Here is a 19,651-nt window from a genome sequence, read left to right as displayed (position 1 = left end):
AGAACCTTCCTTCAGACTGGCAACGTAAGTTCTGTGAAACTGACCTTCACTTAACGCTCGTGAGAGGAAATTCTGCCATAGCCATAGCTCCTTATCTGCAGACATTGCAATCACTTCACAGTATGAGCATGGTGTTCTCAATTAATCATTTTCTCTTTTTTTGTGATATATTTTTCTTTCTTTGCGGTAGATAGATACATAGATAGATATAAATTTGCCATTCTAACCACTTAAGTGTATAATTCAGTGGAGTTAATTGCATTCATACTTCTAACACTGTAGGGGCTTGTGAGATAATAGAAAATATATATTGGACTCTGCCCCCAAAGCCTGGCACAGAGCTCTTAAACCCTTATAAACGCCTAAGTGATAAAAGCTAGGAGCATCTATTGTTAGGTGTTGTTTCTTGAAGATTGAAGTTACAAATCAAGAATTATTGATTCTAACTCCTTTTTTCATCTGAACTCCAGCAAGCTATTATCCAATTGTCAGTTGAAGTTTATATACTGTCCTGAGCTCATGAGAAAGGGGAAGGGTCTGGGGCTTCAAAAGGAAGGAGGACAATTCACAGGAAGATGACAAGAGCAAGTGTTTCATAAACAAACGTTTGCTATGCAACTGAGTCTTTCTTATATAAAAAGTTCTATCTGGTAATAGCTCACTTCCTGGTAAAGAGTTCGTATCCAAAATCTTGTAGGCAGTTGGGGGAGGTAAAAGCTCTTTGTCTACAGGAACCCGATTGTCTTCAGCAGCAAATGATCCACATGTTAAACTGGAACAATGTGGGGTGGCATAATCAGCTCCCCCTCAACAAAAAAAACTACCATTAAGAAGGCTTGCATTGCTACACAGAAGTTAATAGTTTTCCAACGTGGGCCTAGCCTCCTTTTCCAACCCCCATTTTTCCCCCTAATTTTCCACACTGAGGATTCCATTCATAGAAGGCAGCATGAACAAAGGCAAGGTCTACCTGCTTCTTTTAAATGAAGTGATTATCCTGGTCATTGCTCAGGGACCATCCCTTCCTTGCTCAGGCAGCACTGAACCAAGAGGTTTCCTTTCAGTGTGGAATTAGCTGGAACCGGGTCTCTCAAGGATGCTGAAGGTGCCAAAATACATTGCAAGGCCTGATCCTCTGCCCTGAGCTGGGCAGGGGGCAATGATGTGCAGTCCACGTCCGGGCTGCGGGAGGGGAAGGGAGAAGCGCCTCACACTGGCCAAGAGGGAGTCTCCTCTGAGTTAGCCCTGCAGAGGCAGGACCCTCCCTCCCTCTGGAGTGGTTTCTATCCCTGCTTCCCCTCCACAAAAGGGAAGGCGGGAACAGAACTGGGAGATGAATCCCCAGCTCCCTCTTCACCAGAAAGCCCTGTGAGTAGCCTCTTAGGAAGCCTCCTCCAAGGGGAGTCCGTGTACCTGAGCTCAGCACCAGGAGTGGGGCTCGGGCCTGCCCTGAAACACGCTGTTCTCCACCCCGACTTGCACGTCTGTGTGGTCCTAGTGTGGCAGGGTGGGGGGAGGATGGGGTATTGGGGGAGAGGGTGGAGGAGAACCGGTGGGTCTGTGGAAAGCCCCCATGGGCACCTGGGGAACTTCTGAGATGCGTGTGGCCTTCCCATGCAGACTCAGGCCTATTACTGCATGAACGGAGGCCTCCTTGACATTTGCTTTGAATGGCATTGGCTTAGCAATTTCCATCAAACTTACTAAGCCCACGTAACACACGAAACTATATGCAGAGAATTCACAACTTTATTGAAACTACAGATATGAGCCCTAAAACAGTGGGTCAGTGAATGTACTTGTATTTAACACACTTAGCAGGCGTCTGGTGAGCTGTTACTAGTGGGGAGGCAGGCAGAAGGGGAATCCGGCTCAGAGGCATTTTGAAAACCCCTGTCACAGAGACCATTCCTGAGGACACTGGGACTACAGAAGCAGCACCGATGGGAGGGGACTAAGCCACCCACCGGGAGGGCAGCCACAGGGACAAAGAGGTGGAAAATGCCAGGACACAGGAGGTAAGAACTGAGGCAGGAAGGGCCTGATGGGCTGGAAAAGCAGGAGGGGAGGGAAGGGCTGGACGGCTGGCAGAAGCCTCAAGGGCGGCACAGGCAGCAGGGGCAGCGACAGGAACGACCCCAGCATCAGTGGCTCCACAGGAACGCACATCCAAAGCGGCTCCCGAAAAAGCATGGCACCGTAGGGTCCCCCCAAGCCTACGACGACAGGGGAAGCCAGGAGCATGGGGCTCATGTTTCTGAAAATTAATGCCCTCTGATGTCTCCTCCACTTGGCCCTTCTGTTCTTAAACCAAACCTTCAATCAGAGAGAAAAGGGAATTGCTTTAGCACATTCACCATTTAATGTCAGACATGAAAAAAAACGCATTGAATTGCACCAGCAGAAGCTATTTGCTTCTTCTCAAACCTCTCAGGACAGTTACCAGCAAGGCCCGCCCTTCAGCTCACCCTTACTGAGCAATGACTACCTGCCAGGCTCTGGCTTGATTTATAGCTTAGTCTCCCTCCTCCCACCTTCACTATCACTCCCCCCACTCAGATGCAGCTGGAGTTGTCGAACCGCACTGGGTCCCTGCTGCGATTACTGGGCCTGGTAGGTCTGCGTCCTGACAACTGACCATCAGCTGCCAAGCTGCCACTCACCCCTACACACTAGGCTCGTGTCACCTTGGCTGTGGACGGCACAGGAAAACGTGGCCGCCTTTAAAGTGACGCAGAGGGGAACAACTCCCATTTCGAAAAGCCCACCCTCTGTGTACAGTAAATAATCAATAAGAGTGTGTTGGACTTTTAAATAAAAGCTGTCCTCAAAGATGACTGAAGGGTCATTCATCCTCTGAAACCTCTTGATGGCTCAAAAGATGGAGATGGTTTGTGAGGGGGTCTTGGTCATGGGGGTCCAGGGAGATTGCGGCTTGTCTCGCTGGCACACCTTGGTAGCTGAAGCCCCGGACACTGCCTTTCACATTAGACTTTAGGAATAATGAACGTTTAGAGCAACTCAGCCCAAATTTACTACAACTCTTAAAGTCTTTGCCAGCCAAGAGTTTGGGGCTAAGAGGCACACCATGGTCGCCCTGGGCAGTTCCGCACTCTGCACCCTGCCCCACCCTCCAGACTTTCCTGCGCTCGGGACCAGGTCAGCTCACTCTGCTCTGGCTGCAGGTGCAGGACCGCGGACCGCGGACCGCGGCCTCTGCTGCCCGGCATGGCTGGGCCCTCTAGTCCCTGCTACTCCGCCAGGAGATCCCCAGCCCGTCCCTTATGCTTCACATAAGAAGGTGCAACCTGTGTTTTAGGAAGACGGTCGACAACCACGTGGGTGAAGAGTCACCAAATGGCTCCTCCCTAAATATCTGCCAACTATGAACAACTGAAAATAAAACCTGTCCCGTGGACGCCACTCTTCCCTTAGCATCCCAGTTAATGGACTTACGTCCATTTTAGGGGGATCAGGTGTGCCAGTGGTCACATCTGCATAAGCAAAACGCAAAGCAGCCTGAACTGAGGTACAGGCTGGTACTACTTCCATTTTTCCAATACTGGTTTCATAAAACAAGTCTTACTGTATTTGCAAAATGTGGCGGGGTGGGGGCGGCCATTAAATTTTTCTTCTGTCAGACACAGAATAACAAATACTGTGTGATCTCACTTCCCCGTGGAATAAAAAAAACCCCTCAAACTCATACAAAAAGAGATCAAATTTGCAGTTATCAGAGGCAGGGGATCGGGGAGGGGGAACTGGATGAAGGTGGTCAAAAGTTACAAGTTTCAGGTTATAAGAAAAATCAGCACTGGGGATGAAAATATAATTCATACTGCTCCAGAGTATATAGGAAAGTTGTTCAGAGACTAAGTCCTCAGAGTTCTCATCGCAAGGAAAAACTTTTTTTCTTTACTTCTGTATCTATATGAGATGAAGGATGTTGATGAAACTTACTGTGGTAATCATTTCATGAACATGTAAGTCACATCATCATGCTGTACACCTTCAACTAATAGAGGGCTGTCTGTCAATTACAAGTCAACAGAAGTGGGAAATTTTTCTTCGGGACATTCATGCTGTAGAGTTTGGCAACAGATGACAACAGTCTCTCTGTTTCCTCATTTGTTTCTTGTGGCTCCTTTTCCCCTCAGAACCCCATTAAGAGACCACGACGCAAACCCAGGAAAAGCAAGTCACCGAAACTTCAGTTTTTCTTTTCCTCTGAGCACCCTTTGCCTGCTTGAGAAAGCAGAGGCCTGGGCCTCCCAAGCCCTGGCCAGAGCTGACTGTGAGCCCAGCCCGTGGCTTTAGGGGGCCAGCACTGCTTTCCAGACTCCCCGCCACCAGCTCTGCAGCCCAGGGCCATCGCAGCCCTCACACACGCTCCCTGCAGCAAAGCTAATAATCCCATCCTCATTTTTCTTCTTCTCTCTTTCTTTTCTTTTGCTTCCCCCCACCAAATCCTTCTTTGATAAAACTTAGGCTTTTCTATGGTCTCGGATAATCACTCCTGATCCATTGACCCACAAATTGGTCATCACTGACTGAGCAAGAGAAAAACTATTTCAAACTATCAAATGTAAGACTCCAGCCTGGCCTGCGGTGAGGGGTGGGGTGGGGTTGTGTAACTCGAGTGGTTCAGCACATGCTTAGCATGCACGATGTCCTGGCTTCAATCTCCAGTACTTCCATCAAAAAGAAATTAAATAAATATACCTAATTACCTCCTCCCTACCCCCAGATGAGCTCTGAACTAAGAGCCATCCCCCACCATCAACAATTCCATGCAACCCATCTCTTCATAACAGCACCACAAAGAGAAACAAGAGACCTCAAGTGTTAGAAATTCCTCAAGAGAATATTCACGAATGCATCTGGTAGTCTCAAAACTTTGACTGTGTGAGATACCTCCCTGGCATACGTTCCACTCTTGTATAATCATTTCCGCTCTGTATAATTCGTGCTTAACTTCCACCTTCCTTAAGTCAGTGGAACTCTGTTGGAAATTGTTGGTTTAGTTTGTTTCACTTTTACACATATTTCAAACGCTGCAACTCACCCTCCCACCTCCACCGTGATGCCCAACCTATTACGTTAGCAATGCTTTCAGGCTGGCACATCAAAGAATTCCAGAAAATTAAGATTCAGGGCTGCCACTGTCTACACTGCTTTACCACACACTTAGAAACAGCGGCAGGAGAGGGCCTCTGACCCATGGGGCTGTGGGGGGGGGGTTCCTTTTTCTCCTCACTCCAGTGGGTAAATACTTATAAATTCACCCCTTCTGCAAAGAGCTTCTGCTTGGTTTTAAATAATTTAGTATAACTGGGCTCTTCCGTGTATTAACTGAAGAATTTCCACTTCTGATTAACCCCAGTGTGACGCCACACAAAAGTGTTACCTAAAGGATACCGGTGTTTGAAGGAGTTGAACTCTGTGCGTGTGTGTGGTTGTAACTCGGTGACATATATGGTTATATAGGTATAGTTTATACAAAGGTATATATATGTCGACATGTACATGTATATACCTTTGTATACAAGGAATAGCATAGTCCGGGAATATTTTTTCTTCTTTTGGGAAAGCCTGTCCCTCTGATAATAGGCAATGTCCAAAAGTTGGGGTTAACTTATCCCATTTACCAAAGGCCAAGACCCCAAAGTTCAAACCTTATTTCCCAATCATGGAAAAGGCAACAACGACAAAAAAACAAACAAACCAACAACAAAAACAAACAAACAAACAAACAAAAAAAAAACCAATGGGAGATGTCTAGGACAAGGTGTCCAATTCACGAAGCGGGCTTTACAATGGCTGCCCTACAAGTTGGGTTTTTTCAGGTTTTTACTGACCTTCAGTTGAGCTTCAGTCACTCCCATGCGTCTTGCAAGATCCTGGCTGTGGGGAGACAATCAGAAACGTTTAGTATTTGGAGCTGTGGATGAAATTAAATATAGGATGTTATTTCATCCTTTACAAATTTTTTCCTCTAAAGTGTCGGTGATTTATTTTGTGAACAAATTTCTGGAGTAGGTAAACACACTTCTTCAGAATTTACAATGAAATTAAATTGACAAATCGTTTAACGAAAGCCAACTCTCATGGCTAAAAGAGGCACAGTTCCAGAAACACATGAAATTCTACTTTACACTTTTCGTGTTACCAACATCAAAATGAATAAAAATCTCGGCGGAAATATCTTTACGAACTTCCTTTGCCTCTTTTACATTGCTCTTGCCCATTTTATGGTTTAAATTAAAGCCTTGAAATAGCTTGCCTAATAAATCAATCGATCGATCTATCAGTGATGAACAGGTTGGGGTACATCCTAGTAGGTTCGAACGGACAGCGCAAACTGCTCTTCACTCTCTGGCTGAGGTGTTGTTTGTTGTTGTTGTTGTTGTTGTTGTTGTTGTTGTTGTTGTTTTCACTTTATCAGCAACACCCCTAGTGCCGACCTAGTATACTACTCTGTAATATGTAGCTTGAGACTTGCTTTAGAGACAGTTTCTTCTCAAGAGTAAAATTTGAGGGGATGGAGAAAAATCACTAATCAAGATAAGTACTTTTCGGGGGGGGGGGGGCGGTAGAGAGCCCAGTGGTAAAGCGCGTGCTTAGCATGCACGGGGTCCTCGGTCCAATCCCCAGCACTGCCACCACAAATAAACATATAAATAAGTAAACCTAAGTACTCCCACCAAAAAAGAAACAAAAAATAATAAAAACAATCAAAATAATTTTTTAAAGAGAAATGATTTTCAAACGCAGTGTTTTGAATATACAAAGCAACGCAAAAGTTATCCATGATGAACAGATTTATCAAAATTTGAAATAAAGGTAGGATCCTATCTTGATTTCCCCCACCTCAAGCTTCTCACCTTTATCTCTGCCTTGGTTCTAACAGAACATTATTTCTGTTAACCGGCAGCCGACAAAGTTTCCGCGCATGATTTGTTGAAATGCCGCACAGAAATACTCACCCGCATTCCCGCGGGGCACAGCCCGGACCCCCACCCTAGGACCCGAGGGCCGTGGGGTCCCGACAGCCGCCAGGCTCCGGGGGCTCTACCGCCCCGCGCGGAGGAGAGAGCCCCGTGAGCGCGCCGCACGCCGCCCGCCGCGAGCCGCCCGCGCCGCCGCACCTCAGCGCCCGCCCCGCCGCACCTCAGCGCCCGCCCCGCCCCGCCCGCTTGCCGGGACCCGGCGCCACCCCGGCCGCCCGCTTACCGCACGTGTGGGCTGAGGTACGGAGTGTGCTGGAAAATGCCCTCCAGCTCCTGCACCTGCAACGGCGTGAACGCGGCGCCGGGCACCCGCCGCGGCACGACTACGAGAGCCTCGACGGCGGCCTCCGGGGGCTGCTGCTCCCCGCCCTGCTCTCCGCCCTCGCCGCCGCTGGCGCCCGCCTCGTCAACCTCCTCAGCCCCCGCCTCGGCCGCAACCTCGGCGACCGCCTCGCGGCTTCCGCCGTCCGCGGGACCAGCGGCTGCTGCGCCAGCATCGCCGCCTTCCTTTCCTTCTCCTTCGTCTCCTGCCTCCTTCCCTTCCGCGGCCGCTCCTTGCTCAGGGTCGCACTGCGCCGGCTGCTCCTCTCCCCCCTCTCCGGGAGCCGAGCTCTCCGCGGGCTGCGCTTCTGCGAGGGAGGAAACCCAAAGAGAAAGATCAGGCCGTCCAGCGAGCCCGGCCTGTGGGGACAGGAGGGGACAGGCGGTGCCGGAGGGGGGCCCTGCGGCTCGCCCCTCTCAGGGAAAGTGCGTTTCCTGGAATCCGCTGAAACCAGCGCCCGCACCGCCACTGACCGTGCGCCTCTTCCCGCTCCTCGTCGACCCCCGGGCTGAGGGAGCCGGCAGCCGCATCGGCAGCGGCATCGCGGCTGCTCTGGGGCGGAGGCTCCATGTCGCAAGTGCTGTCCAGGAGGCTGTGCGCTTCAGCGGAGGCTGCGCTCGATCTCCTGAGACCTCGGCTCCCGGCACCGTCAGGGCTCCCCTGGCGGCTGGTCAGGAAGTCTGGTTAGACTCCCTCTGCGGGCTTCCCGCCGCCTGCTGGGGTGGGGTGGGCTCAAGTGCGCATGCGGCAGAGGCTCGGCCGTCTAGGGGCCTAGGGGAGGGAGGGGCGGGCTCGGCGGGAGGGCGCCGGCAGGGAGCACGCGTGAGAGCAGAACTCGCGCCCCAAGTTGCAACCCAGCTGGCTGCTCCGCCCTTGGCGGGGCGTCTTCCCAGACGAAGGGGCTGTGCTCCATTGTGCCAGCCCATTTGTGCGCGGTTAGAGAGACACCTCACCCTACCTCGCAGAAGGGTCTGGGGACTCTCTCTCGGCCCAGCCCTCCATATCCAGCAGCCAGTAGTAAGCGGGGAATAGCAATCACACGAATACGGCCATCCTTGGTATCCGCCAGCTATTGCTTCCAGGACCGCCAGCGGCCACCATTTTCCACTGATGCTCAGGTCCCGTAGTCAGCCCTCCATATCCGTCAGGACAGAACCCGCGGATATGGATGGCCGCCTGTGTAATAATTGGGAAAAACCGCGTGTAAGTGGACCCGCACAGTTCAAAGCTGTGTTGTACACGGGTCAAATGTGTTACTAGCCAGGAGTTTGCTTGCTCTGAGTGTTTGCAATGAGGCCGCAGTTTGCCATATTCCTGAGGTCTCCAGGAACACCCGGTGCTCATACGCACTACGGGACAGGTGGGGGCGGGGCCGGGGGGGTTGGAGGCGGGGCGGTGGGGGGGGCAGTTGGGGGGGCGGCGGTTATCAGCGGCGGTCGGGGTGGGGGGAAGGGGAGTGGGGGGAACGGGCGGTAGGCAACCAAGCAAGCACTTCCCTGGAGACAGTCCAGGGCCTGTATAGATTTTTAGTACTGAATCCACATCAGATTGCAGGAGTTGAAAACCCGCACAGTGCTTAGGTCATCCGAGAACGCCTAAACTGCAAGGGCTCTTGGCTCCTGGTTCTGACTGTGCATAACGTAACTTCGGCTGTGCCTCTGGCTACAGACCCTCTTCAGAAGTCGACTTGTTCCCTGTGCTGAGCGGGTGCTGTGGACCTGGTGGAATTCCCCCCTTTCCTGCTGCTGCCTCCTCCCCTTTTCCTCTAAACCTCCGTTTGTCTAGATAGACCCTCCTGAGCTCTTGCTGAGGAGTAAGTAAATTTTATTTATTGTCAAATACACAGAGCCAGGCCAGACTGAGGGGCCTGAGATTCTTCCTTCAACGAGTGTTTTGTGGATGCTCCAAGATATGTGAATATTCTGAACATTAAGACCAGCTTCTAACAACGGACCCTATACTTGACAATGTAGGTGAAATATCCTATTTTCACCTGCGGGAACACCCTTCTCATAAACTCTGTTTTATATCAGAAATTAAACTATTTTCATGGGCCCCAAATGTATCACGGACCCTAGTCACCTCACATACTGTGCCTAATAGATAAATACTCCCTGCCTCATGCGCCCAGAGAACGACTAAGAAAAAAGTTAAAGTGTTTGGTTGACCAATTTCACTCTCCAAAAGGTGATAAGAGATTGAAATGCGACAGCCTCTGTCCGACTTTGACCCAGATGTTACCGTCTCAGACTAGCTCTTCCTGGAGCCAGACTACTGACACCAGAAACCTTGCTTTCTCTCCACTCGCTCCCTGGCTAACCTGGGTTGCTTGTTGCCGCTTAGCCTTAGTTTCCTTATCTGCAGACCTGAGATAACAACAGTACCTAACCCATGGGGTTGCTGCGAGGATTAACTGAGTTTGATTTTTTTAATCTTTCTCAGCGACCATACTGTGTTGCCTCCCATTTCCTACTTCCATCGTTTTAGTAATTATTTCTCATGAGGGCCCATGAGAGGAGATAAAGATGGCTATCATCTGAGTTTTGGCAGCAAAGAGAGGATGTCTTCTTGTGACAAGAATGTCCCTACCACGTCTTTCTGTGTTTATACGTGCTTCAGGCAATGAGCTGATGTTGGCTGCTGCATGTGCAGTGCAGCAATGCGGGGAGGGCTGGGAAGGCCCACCTGGCCACTGTGCTGCAGGTTCTCACAATCTGGGGCGCAGCTAGGCCCACCCGGGAGCAGAAGGACCCACAGTATGGAGGCAGACTGCCCAGGCGCACTTCTTACTTGCTCCGTGACCCTGGGCAAGTGGGCTGACCTGTCTGTGCCTCAGGTGCCACATGTGTAGAACGGGGCTCGTGATGGTACCTGCCCTTCCATACTGTGAAACGCACATGAAGTGATACAAGTAAGGCCCCTGGTGAGGGCTCACATAACTCTCACTGATGCCGGAGCTAAGGGGTCGGGACTGAGTGGGGTCAGTCTGCACAAGGACCTCCGCTGTGACTGAGGACGCTGGACACAGCATGCAGCCCCTGCTCCTGAGTGGGTATGAGAGTCTGCGGCCTGGCACATAGCTGCGCTTGCTCGTGCTGGTGACACCATGTGGGTGCTCACTGTGCCCCAGGGCTCGGCTAATCAATATGACAGCCGTCCCCTGAAGAGGGGGCATCATTCTCCTTAGGTCCTAACCGAGGAAATGGAGAGGTTCGGTGATTTTCCTCAGGTTACGCAGCTCAGTGGAAGTGGGCCAGAATCCAAACCTTTGAAGAGACGTTGTTCTTAGCAGCCTTAGCAGTCTAAGCAGAACCTCAGGCTCTCTTCATGCAGATTTGACTTCTTTAGGGGGAGGGCAAGGAGGGGTTCCCCTTACACCTCACAGAATGAGACAAATTTTGGTGAATGCCAAGCACGCTGCGCGTGTTACTGCACTTCAAGGAGGTAGTATGAGCAGCCCCAGGGGTGACCCTGTCTAAAGCTTGTCTCAGGGAGCCCCAACCCAAACAGGGTGGGCAGGAGAATGAATGCATGTGAAGTGACCTGGAGAGGGAGCTGGACGGAGACCCTGAAGAGAACTGTGTATTGTGTGAGGGAAATAACTTTTAAACGTTGAGTTTGGGTCGAATTTATGGAAGGAGTAAGAATGTGTGCATTTGGGATCATGGAAAACCGTAAGAGTTTTGTGCAAGGGGAGTGTCTTAATAAAAGTAGTGTTTCACGGTGTGTTTATAGGAGGGGCGTCTCTGGACTGGCTCTTGGTTCAGTTCATCGCAGTTACTGGGCCTGGGGAACAAGGTACAGACTGTCAGTTCATTTGTGTCTTCTGTTTCAGATTCCACATATGAATGACATCATACGGTATCTTTTTCTCTTTCTGGCTTACTTCACGTAGAATGACTATCTCTAGGTCCATCCATGTTGCTGCAAATGGCATTATTTTACAAGTGGGTCTGTGGACTGGCACATAGCTTTGCTTGCTCGTGCAGGTGACACCATGTGCATGCCTAGTCCATGTTACAGCTGTCCCCTGAAGAGAGGGCATCATTCTCTTTAGTTCCTAACCGAGGAAATTGAGGCTCAGAGAGGTTCGGTGACTTCCCTAAGGTTACACAGCACACAGGGAGTGAGCCAGGATTCAAAGCTTTGAAGACACTTTGTTCTTAGCAACCTGCTTAGAAGAAGGTTTGGGTTTTCGTGGGTAATAGCGTCTTCTCTACACCTCATGGATGGATCAGGTGCTGGCAGGTGCTGAGCTGGTTGTGCGGGGAATCCCAGTTAAAAGAGGGGCATCTTCCCTATACTTTAAAAAAAAAAAAAAAAAAAAAGGTCGCTTTAGGAGCCCCAGGAGGGGCGCGTGCAAGCTTGTCTCGGAGAACACCAGCACAGCCAAGTGGCCAGGCATTTAAAGTGTGACCTTGAGAGGGACCCAGAGGGAGAGCCTGAAGATCACACTGTAGTGGGTGAGAAATAAAGCTTAAAAGGTGGATTTGTGCCAAAATTATGGAAGGAGTGAGACGGAATGCCAGCATTCTGGCATGGATAACTGTAATGGCTTTGGCGGGGGCAGTGACCATAAGAGCAGTGTCTTAGGCTGTGGAGTAGCGGGGGTGAGTCTCTAACATGGCACTGGGCTCAGTTTGTTGCCGTTGTTGGGGTGGGGCACACTGTCCGGACTGGAGGCTCTGACTGGGCATCAGGAAGATCATGAGTCTTTTTGAACTTGAATGTGAAGTCTGTACACACTGTAATTTTAAAAGTGTGTGCACTTTTCATCAGATAATCAAGGTGGTACATGAGGACACTAATTCCCTCCGGCCAAAATACAGAAGACCTGGGTTTTGAGTAAAGAAGCCAGGCTTCGGGGCTGGAACACCTGATCTGGTTTCAGCGCACAGCACTGTTCTCCTAGTTCCCTCCTCACCGCAACAACTTTGGCCCCATGTTCTTGTCATGTGACACTGAGCAAGCCTCATATCTCTCTGAGGTTCAGTTTCCCGACTGTAAAAGAGGGTGAATATTAGTACTACTACTATTAGCTAAAGTAAAGATAATCATCTCACAGAATACCTTTTCTTTTTTAAAAAAAAGTTTTAGTTTCGCGATGTCTAGACTTCACTTAGCATAATGTCCGCTAGATGCATCCATGTTGTGGCAAATGACAGGATTTCCTTCTTTCTCGTGGGTGAGCAATGTCCCACTGGAGATGTATGCCACATCTTTATCCATTCACGTACCCGTGGACACTTAGGTTGTTTCTATGTCTTGCTATTCACAGAATTCTTGTGAAGCTAGAAGGGAATATGGAAAGATTATTGAATTCAACTGATGAGAAACATAAGGGGTGATTTTTATCATTGTAATTTGTGTTAAGGGATTTGACTTTATATTTTTTTAAATACCATTTATCAGGAAATTTTTAAACCAACACAAAGGTAGAGAAAATACAGTAGCGAATCCCCACAGAAATCATCGTCCAGATTCAATGTTTATCAGGATTTCGCCAACTTGTTTCATCTATCCTGTTTTTTCCTCCCTCTCTCCTTTGTCCCGTCTCTTCTCCTTTTATCCTCCTCGCCTCCCCACTCACTCTCCTCTTCTTACTGTGATAATTTAAAAGAAACTCAAGACAACGCGGCTTTTTATCCCTACATCTTTATGTGTATGCACTTTCTAGAAAAGGTAGACTTACCTGAATGGTAATAATAACCCCTTGGCATCATCACCCAGGCACCTGTATTCAGAATTCCCTGACTGCCTCAAAAGTGATTCTTTACACTTGGTTTTTTGTTTTTTGTTTTTTGTTTTTTGTTTTTTTAAGCATATAACTTTATCTGTGTCTACACTGATGAAGTAAGAGGACAACTGGGAGGGGGCGGTGTTTGCATAGCTAATCCCAGCCTTAGAAAGGGGAGGAGGAAATTAAAGACAGCCCCGGATATCTACCACTGCTGGCGGTTGTCTGTGGCAGTGAAAGTGATTCCGTCTTTGCCTTCACTGTCCTGTCTCGGGACACCATGGGCTCTTCAGGTTTGTTCCAGAAGCCGAATCATCTGCACACTAAATGCCAGCCCAGACACTGGGATAATGCATCCTTTTGCTGGAACCAGGCATGAAGGGGAAAATTCCATGATTTTCCTTTAAATTCGGCCTGAGAGATTCGGCCTTTAGGACCAGCAAGCTTGTGGAACCCCTGCTGTTCAAGGCTCCAGGCGGTGAAGCAGGAACCTGGCACCTCCCTAAGGACGTCTTTCCCTCAGGCAGCCGGGAGCTGAGCCCCAAAGGGCTGCTCCCTGCAGCCTCATTCTCTGAGGGCATCCTTCACAGGGAAACCTGACATGACATTCTTTATGTTTCTTTTTGGAGAGGGGAAAGTTGATTTATTGATTTATTTAGTGGAGGCACTGGGGATTGAACCCAGGCTCTTAGTTCAGGCTGGAGTCTTACCTGTGGTTCATTTCAAGTAGTTTTTCTCTTGCTCAGTCAGTGATGACTAATTTGTGGGTCAGTGGATCAGGAGTGATTATCTGAGACCACAGAAAAGCCTAAGTTGTATCAAAGGAGTGTTTGGGGATAAAAAGAAGAGAAAAAGAAGGTAAGAGAGAAAGAAAAATGAGGATGGGATTATGCAGCTTTACTGCAGAGAGCGTGCGTGAGGGCAGTGATGGAACCGGGCTGCAGGAAAAGTTTTTTCCTTGTGATGAGAACTGTGAGGATTTAGTCTCTTAGCAAGTTTCCTATATACAGTCAAGCAGTGTTACTCATACTTGTCATCCCTAGTACTGATTTTTCAGATTATAACCTGAAGTTTGTAACTTTTGACCACCTTCATCCAGGTCCCCCTCCCCCCATCCCCTGCCTCTGATAACCACAATTCTGATCTCTTTTTCTATGAGTTTGAGGGTTTTTGTTTTAATTCCACATGTAAGTGAGATCACACAATATTTGTCATTCTCTGTCTGATCGAAGAAATACATAATGGCTGTCCCTCCCCTACACCATAGTTTGCACATACAGTAAGAGCTGTTTTACGAAACCAGTATTGGAAAAATGGAACTAGTACCAGCCTGTACCTCAGCCTGCTTTGAGTTTACTTTTTGGTTATGCGGATTTGATCACTGGTACTCTTGGATCCCTCCAAAATGAGCTCTATTACACTGGTTTTTTAGACTACATATTCATGCAGCAGAAGGACCTATATACCAAGATGGAGAGCAAACATGAAGCACAGAGTGGGAGAAAAGGCCTCGCTAACATTTTGCACTGATTCCGCCTGGATAATTATGAGGCCTTCCCTAGGCTGGGCAGCCGTCCACCCGAAACAATCCACATCAAGAAGACACATGTGATGTGGGCCAGGGTAAAGCATCCTCTGGGGATAATTCTCACCTTCCACACTATTTGTGAGCGATCCCTTAATAGGGACGCCATTTTTCCTAAGTGTACTATGGCAGCCAATTGTTTACCTTCAGCCCCCATTATGTGGAGCTTACTCCCCCGCAGATCCGTTCTATATAGTCAGGCCCAACACATCTGGTGGTCTGAAGCACCTGTGCAGTAGGACGGCCACCTCCTTCCTGGGAGGGGCAGGAATATCCACTTGTCTGCTTTTAGTCACTTCAGGTCACCTTAGCCAGCTCAGCCCAAGGGTTGGGGTCTCAATATTGCTCTGGGGAGGGATTAGAATGACACCGTTTCCAATAGCAAATGCAAGCGTGACAGCAGCACAGGCAGGGTGGCTATTTACAAAGGGGACGCCTCCAAGTATGCTTAGGACTCTGGCCTCGGCCTGCCATCTCTGCCTTGTGGGCTACTTTACCTGCCATAGCAGCCCACAGGGACGAGGACGTCCTCTTGACTCTCAGGACTGTCAGAGAGGAAGAATAATTTTCCCTCTACCCTTCTAGGTTCTTAGCTGTGATGCCCCACCCTTGCAATCAAAGATTAAGGGAAGAACAAACAGAAGTTTAGCAACCTGTGTACATCCTGTGTACAGGGGAAAGACCCAGGGAAACGGAATAACTCTGTGAAACGGCCCAAGTCACCTCCTGAAATATCATCTCAGGCTAAAAAGTAAAGAAGAACCTGGGGGGAGGCAGCTATGGGAGGTGTTTCAGGAAAAGCACAGAGGTATGGTTGTTAGGCAGATTTCAGTTGGGTGCTTTCTCCACTGATAAGCGTTTCTAGTGATTTCGGTATCCCCCTCTACTGAACATGGAGAGCGAGATGCCCTTTCAAATGGAGATTTCCTCTGTAAATGTAAATGTCTCTTACAGCAGGGTAACTCCTACTCAGTTTTCAGAGCTTCTCCTGTGTCTGCTGTTTCTTAAAAATTACCAGCTGAAGATAACCTTTATACCAAAGAGACATATTTGGCGGGGGGCAAATTCTGCTCCCCTTCGGTACCGTTAATCATTAGCCTGGCCGTGGGAAGCCCCTCCCACTGCGGCCCATTATCAGCTCAGGGTTAGTCCACCCTCAGTCCAGAGGCTTGCACTGCTCTCTTTCTTCCACTTAGGCCCACAGGCCTTACAATGTCTAGCACCTGCCTAGTGGGGGAACCAGCCAGGCAGGCTGACCTCCTTCCCAGAGCAGCCTGATACCTCTGACTCAAGTTACTTCCGACGCCGTGCTTTCACTCAAACAGTGGCACTGCCACTTGGCCAGGTTAATGAAGCACAGGGTGAGACCACGAAAAATGTGGAGTGTAATTCTCCACCAACAAACGCAGACTGCTGCAATAACAAGAGTTTAGCGGAGGCCTTAGGAATTGCAGTTCGGGGGACCCAGATTCGGGTGTAACTGAAAGAGTGTTCTGGGGGAGAAACTAGTCAAGGGCTTACAAAGGCAAAAGCTACGAGGTTGTTAAAGTTGTCTGGCAAGAATTATGATTGACTGTGACGCAAGAAAGGAAATACTTGTCCTTCATGGATGGGCCGTCACGAGTTGCTTAGGGTAAGGGTTCAATAAGAATCCTGAGCTTCTTGAACGTTGGGCAGATGTTCTGGATCCCTGCATTAAGATACTAAGTGGTCAAAGTTCAGATTCCATCCAGCCTGAGACATGCATAAATCACACTTCCTCAATGGCCTCCCTCCTCCATTTAGAGAGCTCTCTTAGCAATGGTGTCTCCATTTGGATTCACCTTTTCTATAACACAACACAGAGAGATGAAATGCCAAACTGATACAGAGGCACTTCCCAATTTTGAGTCCCAACCAAGATCATTTTGCCAATTGACTGTCCTGCTGACTGGGTGGACCCCGTATCAGTTTCTTGATCGTCTCCAAAATCCTCCCCTTTCCTCATCAGCACTTGTAGTAAGTTAGAGGAATTTTAGGGCTGATCAAGGAAATAGATATGACTGTGACGTGGCAGAAGAACACAATGAGCTTCATTTGGGTGTTGACTTGACAGGTTTGCATGCAGGGAAGTCCTTGACAGCACGAGACCTCCCAAAGGCTATGGCATGGGGGCCACTTCCCAGAAGAGGAGGGGACGAGGGAAAATCCCAGTGGAGAGAGAGGCCGGAGAAGGGCCTTGTAAGTCTACATGATGTCATAGCCACACAGTGCAAGGAGTCTTTGGGTCAGAGAACTCTGAAATGCAGCAGCAGCTTTTAGAACTCAAGAATTTATCTTCACTATGGCTAGCAGATGTTGAGTGCAGTTTCTTGGGATATGCAGAACAGGCAGTCTCTAAATGGCTAAATGGCTGCTTACTGGGGCTATGTTGAAAACAACTGTACAGGTACGTTTGAGCTAACGGATCCTGGCCTGCTGTGAAGAGGAAAACAACATAGAACCAATTTACAGAGGTGATCTTCGGCTTACTTCTATTACACCAGAAAGGATCGTGTAACATTATTCTATATATAGAAAGAGATTGCAGCTTATTAGGAGCAATGACACTATCACCTTAATTTCTAACAGAAATCGGCCACATAGATACTTGTTGGAGGATTAAATCCTGTAAATGAGTTCAATCAGCCGCCTGTCCAAATCGGTTTTGGCAACTCATATAATGATAGCTTAGATTTGCTTGGTGGCCCTTTGTCTAATAAAGTGTGTTCTAGAAGCAGATTTAACTTTTAAATTACATAATGAATTCATCAGTGCATCTTAGTTTTGAAGTTTTGATAATACACAGTAAAACCCAAAAGTTCCTCGTCTCCAACCCCCGTGCCCACGAAATGCAGAGGCAAGCATGCAATTTTACCCCTGGTTTTTCTGCTCCCCTACTGATTTGAGTAAAGGGCTTTACACACCTGAACCTCAATTTGCTCATCTGTGGAATGAACATAGTAGTATCTATTTCACGTGGGCTATTTCGTAAAAGGTCTTGACTTTACTGTTCTCTGACTCACTGAAGGCGCTTTATGTAAAGGTCCAGGTGATTACCGCTTGACCCTAATTTGCTGGGTGTAGGGAATATTTCTTTTCTTTAGAGCGATGTGTCTTCACGAGGTCCTACCTACTGTATAGCACAGGGAACTATGCCAATGTCTTATAATAACCTAGAATGCAAAAGGATATGAAAAAGAAAATATACATGTATATGTATAACTGGATCGGAATGCTGTACACCAGAAACTAACACAACATGATAAATCAACTATACTTCAACAAAACTAATAAAATGTTTTAAGTGATATGTGTTATGTTGTCAGAAAATGAAAACTTATACATCTATAGTATTCCCTTTACTTTAGTGATTATGATATCAAGTCTAATTTATTGACTTGGTAAGAGAAATCTGGGATTTGAAAGCACTTTCTTCTCTTCCTTTTAGAATGATTTGGTTTTGTTTTAAACTTAGATATCTTATTGACTTTTTTCCCATCTGCAAAGTTGTAAATCCCCAGGGCCCCTTCAGTTCTTTTGTCGCATAGGAATCTTAACATATAATAGCACAGAGAAAAAAAGAAATGAAGGTCTAATATCTACTACAACGTGGATGAACCTCAAAAACATTACGCTAAGGGAATGAAGCCGGCACAAGAGGTCACGCATTGTACGATTCCGTGAGTATTAAATATCCAGAGTAGGCAAATCCATAGAGACAGAAAGCAAACCCAATTAACTCCCCCCTAAAAATAAATAAATAAAATAACAATAAAGCAAAGTATATTCAAGACTTAAGTGTAACACCTGAAACCATAAAAGTTCTGGAAGAAGATTTAGGCAGTACTCTCTTTCACATCACGCTTAGTAATGTTTTTCGGATATGTCTCCTCAGGCGAAGGAAACAAAAGCAAAAATAAACTAATGGGACTAATCAAACTAAAAAGTTTTTTTCACAGTGAAGGAAAACATCAACAGATGAAAAGGCCACCCCCTGAATGGGAGAAGATATTTACAAATAACATATCTGATAAAGGGATAAGATCCAAAATACACAAAGAATTCCTACAGCTCAACACCAAAGAAACAAACAACTTGATTTAAAAGTGGGCAGAGGATCTGAATAGACATTTTTCCAAAGAAGATTTACAAATAGCCAACAGGTACATGATAAGATGCTCAATAGCACTAATAATCAGGAAAATGCAAATGAAAGATACAATGAGACATCATCTCACACCTGTTATGATGGCTATTATCAACAAGACGACAAACAACAACTGTCGGTGAGGCTATGGAGAAAAAGTAATCCTCACGCACTGTTGGTGGGAATGTAAATTGGTGCAACGGCTGTGGAAAAACAGTATGGAGGCTTTTCAAAAAACTGAAAATACAACTACCGTATGATCCACTCCTGGGTATTTATCCCAAGAAAACAAAAACACTGATTAGAAAATATATAAGCACCCATATGTTCATTGCAGCATTATTTACAATAGCCAAGACATGGAAGCAACTTAAGTGTCCATCAATAGATGAATAGATAAAGAAACACTGGTGTATATATACATACAATGGAATATTATTCAGGCATGAAAAAGAATGAAATCTTGCCACGTGTGACTATGTGGATGGACCTAGAGGGTATTACGTTAAGTGACATAACTCAGACAGAGAAAGGTAAATACTGTATGATTTCACTTGTATGTGGAATCTGAAAAACAAAACGAAGGAACAATCATAACAAAACAGAAGCAGAATTAACAGACACAGAGAACAAACATGTGGTTGCCAGAGGGAAGGAGAGTGGCAGGAGGAAAGGAACAGGTGAGGGAAATTCAGAGGTACAAACCTCCACTTGCAAAGTACGTGAGTCACAGGTATGAAGTGTACAGCACGGGGAATATAATCAATACCTATGTTATGTGTTTGGATGGTGACACATCATAACTACATTTACCATGGCAATCATTTTG

The 19,651-nt window shown here is 47.5% G+C and overlaps 1 protein-coding gene across 1 annotated transcript; it reads right to left on the bottom strand.

Annotated features, from left to right (window-relative positions):
• Positions 1–1,737: 1,737 nt before the first annotated feature.
• On the bottom strand, positions 1,738–8,033 carry LOC141576419 (uncharacterized). Its single transcript, XM_074359668.1, has 4 exons — positions 7,806–8,033; positions 7,234–7,639; positions 5,859–5,904; positions 1,738–2,316 (listed from the first exon to the last, which is right to left on the bottom strand). Exons 1-4 carry the CDS (start codon positions 7,900–7,902, stop codon positions 1,927–1,929), a joined length of 939 nt encoding a protein of 312 aa, XP_074215769.1. The 5' UTR covers positions 7,903–8,033; the 3' UTR covers positions 1,738–1,926.
• Between the last annotated feature and the right edge of the window lie 11,618 nt (positions 8,034–19,651).

Source organism: Camelus bactrianus, chromosome X, assembly GCF_048773025.1.
Source record: "Camelus bactrianus isolate YW-2024 breed Bactrian camel chromosome X, ASM4877302v1, whole genome shotgun sequence".
NCBI lineage: Eukaryota > Metazoa > Chordata > Mammalia > Artiodactyla > Camelidae > Camelus > Camelus bactrianus.
Note: the sequence above shows the minus strand (reverse complement) of the source record. Positions and strands in the feature narration are given on the sequence as shown.

Bases quoted from the DNA above. Each gene is read 5' to 3' on its own strand.
- LOC141576419 (XM_074359668.1), bottom strand. From the start codon at position 7,902: ATGGAGCCTCCGCCCCAGAGCAGCCGCGATGCCGCTGCCGATGCGGCT. The intron at 5,905-7,233 runs GTAAGCGGGCGG...GTCTCCCCACAG, and splicing joins TACCTCAGCCCACACGTGCG to CCAGGATCTTGCAAGACGCA. The intron at 2,317-5,858 runs GTCAGTAAAAAC...CTCTGATTGAAG, and splicing joins TGACTGAAGCTCAACTGAAG to GTTTGGTTTAAGAACAGAAG.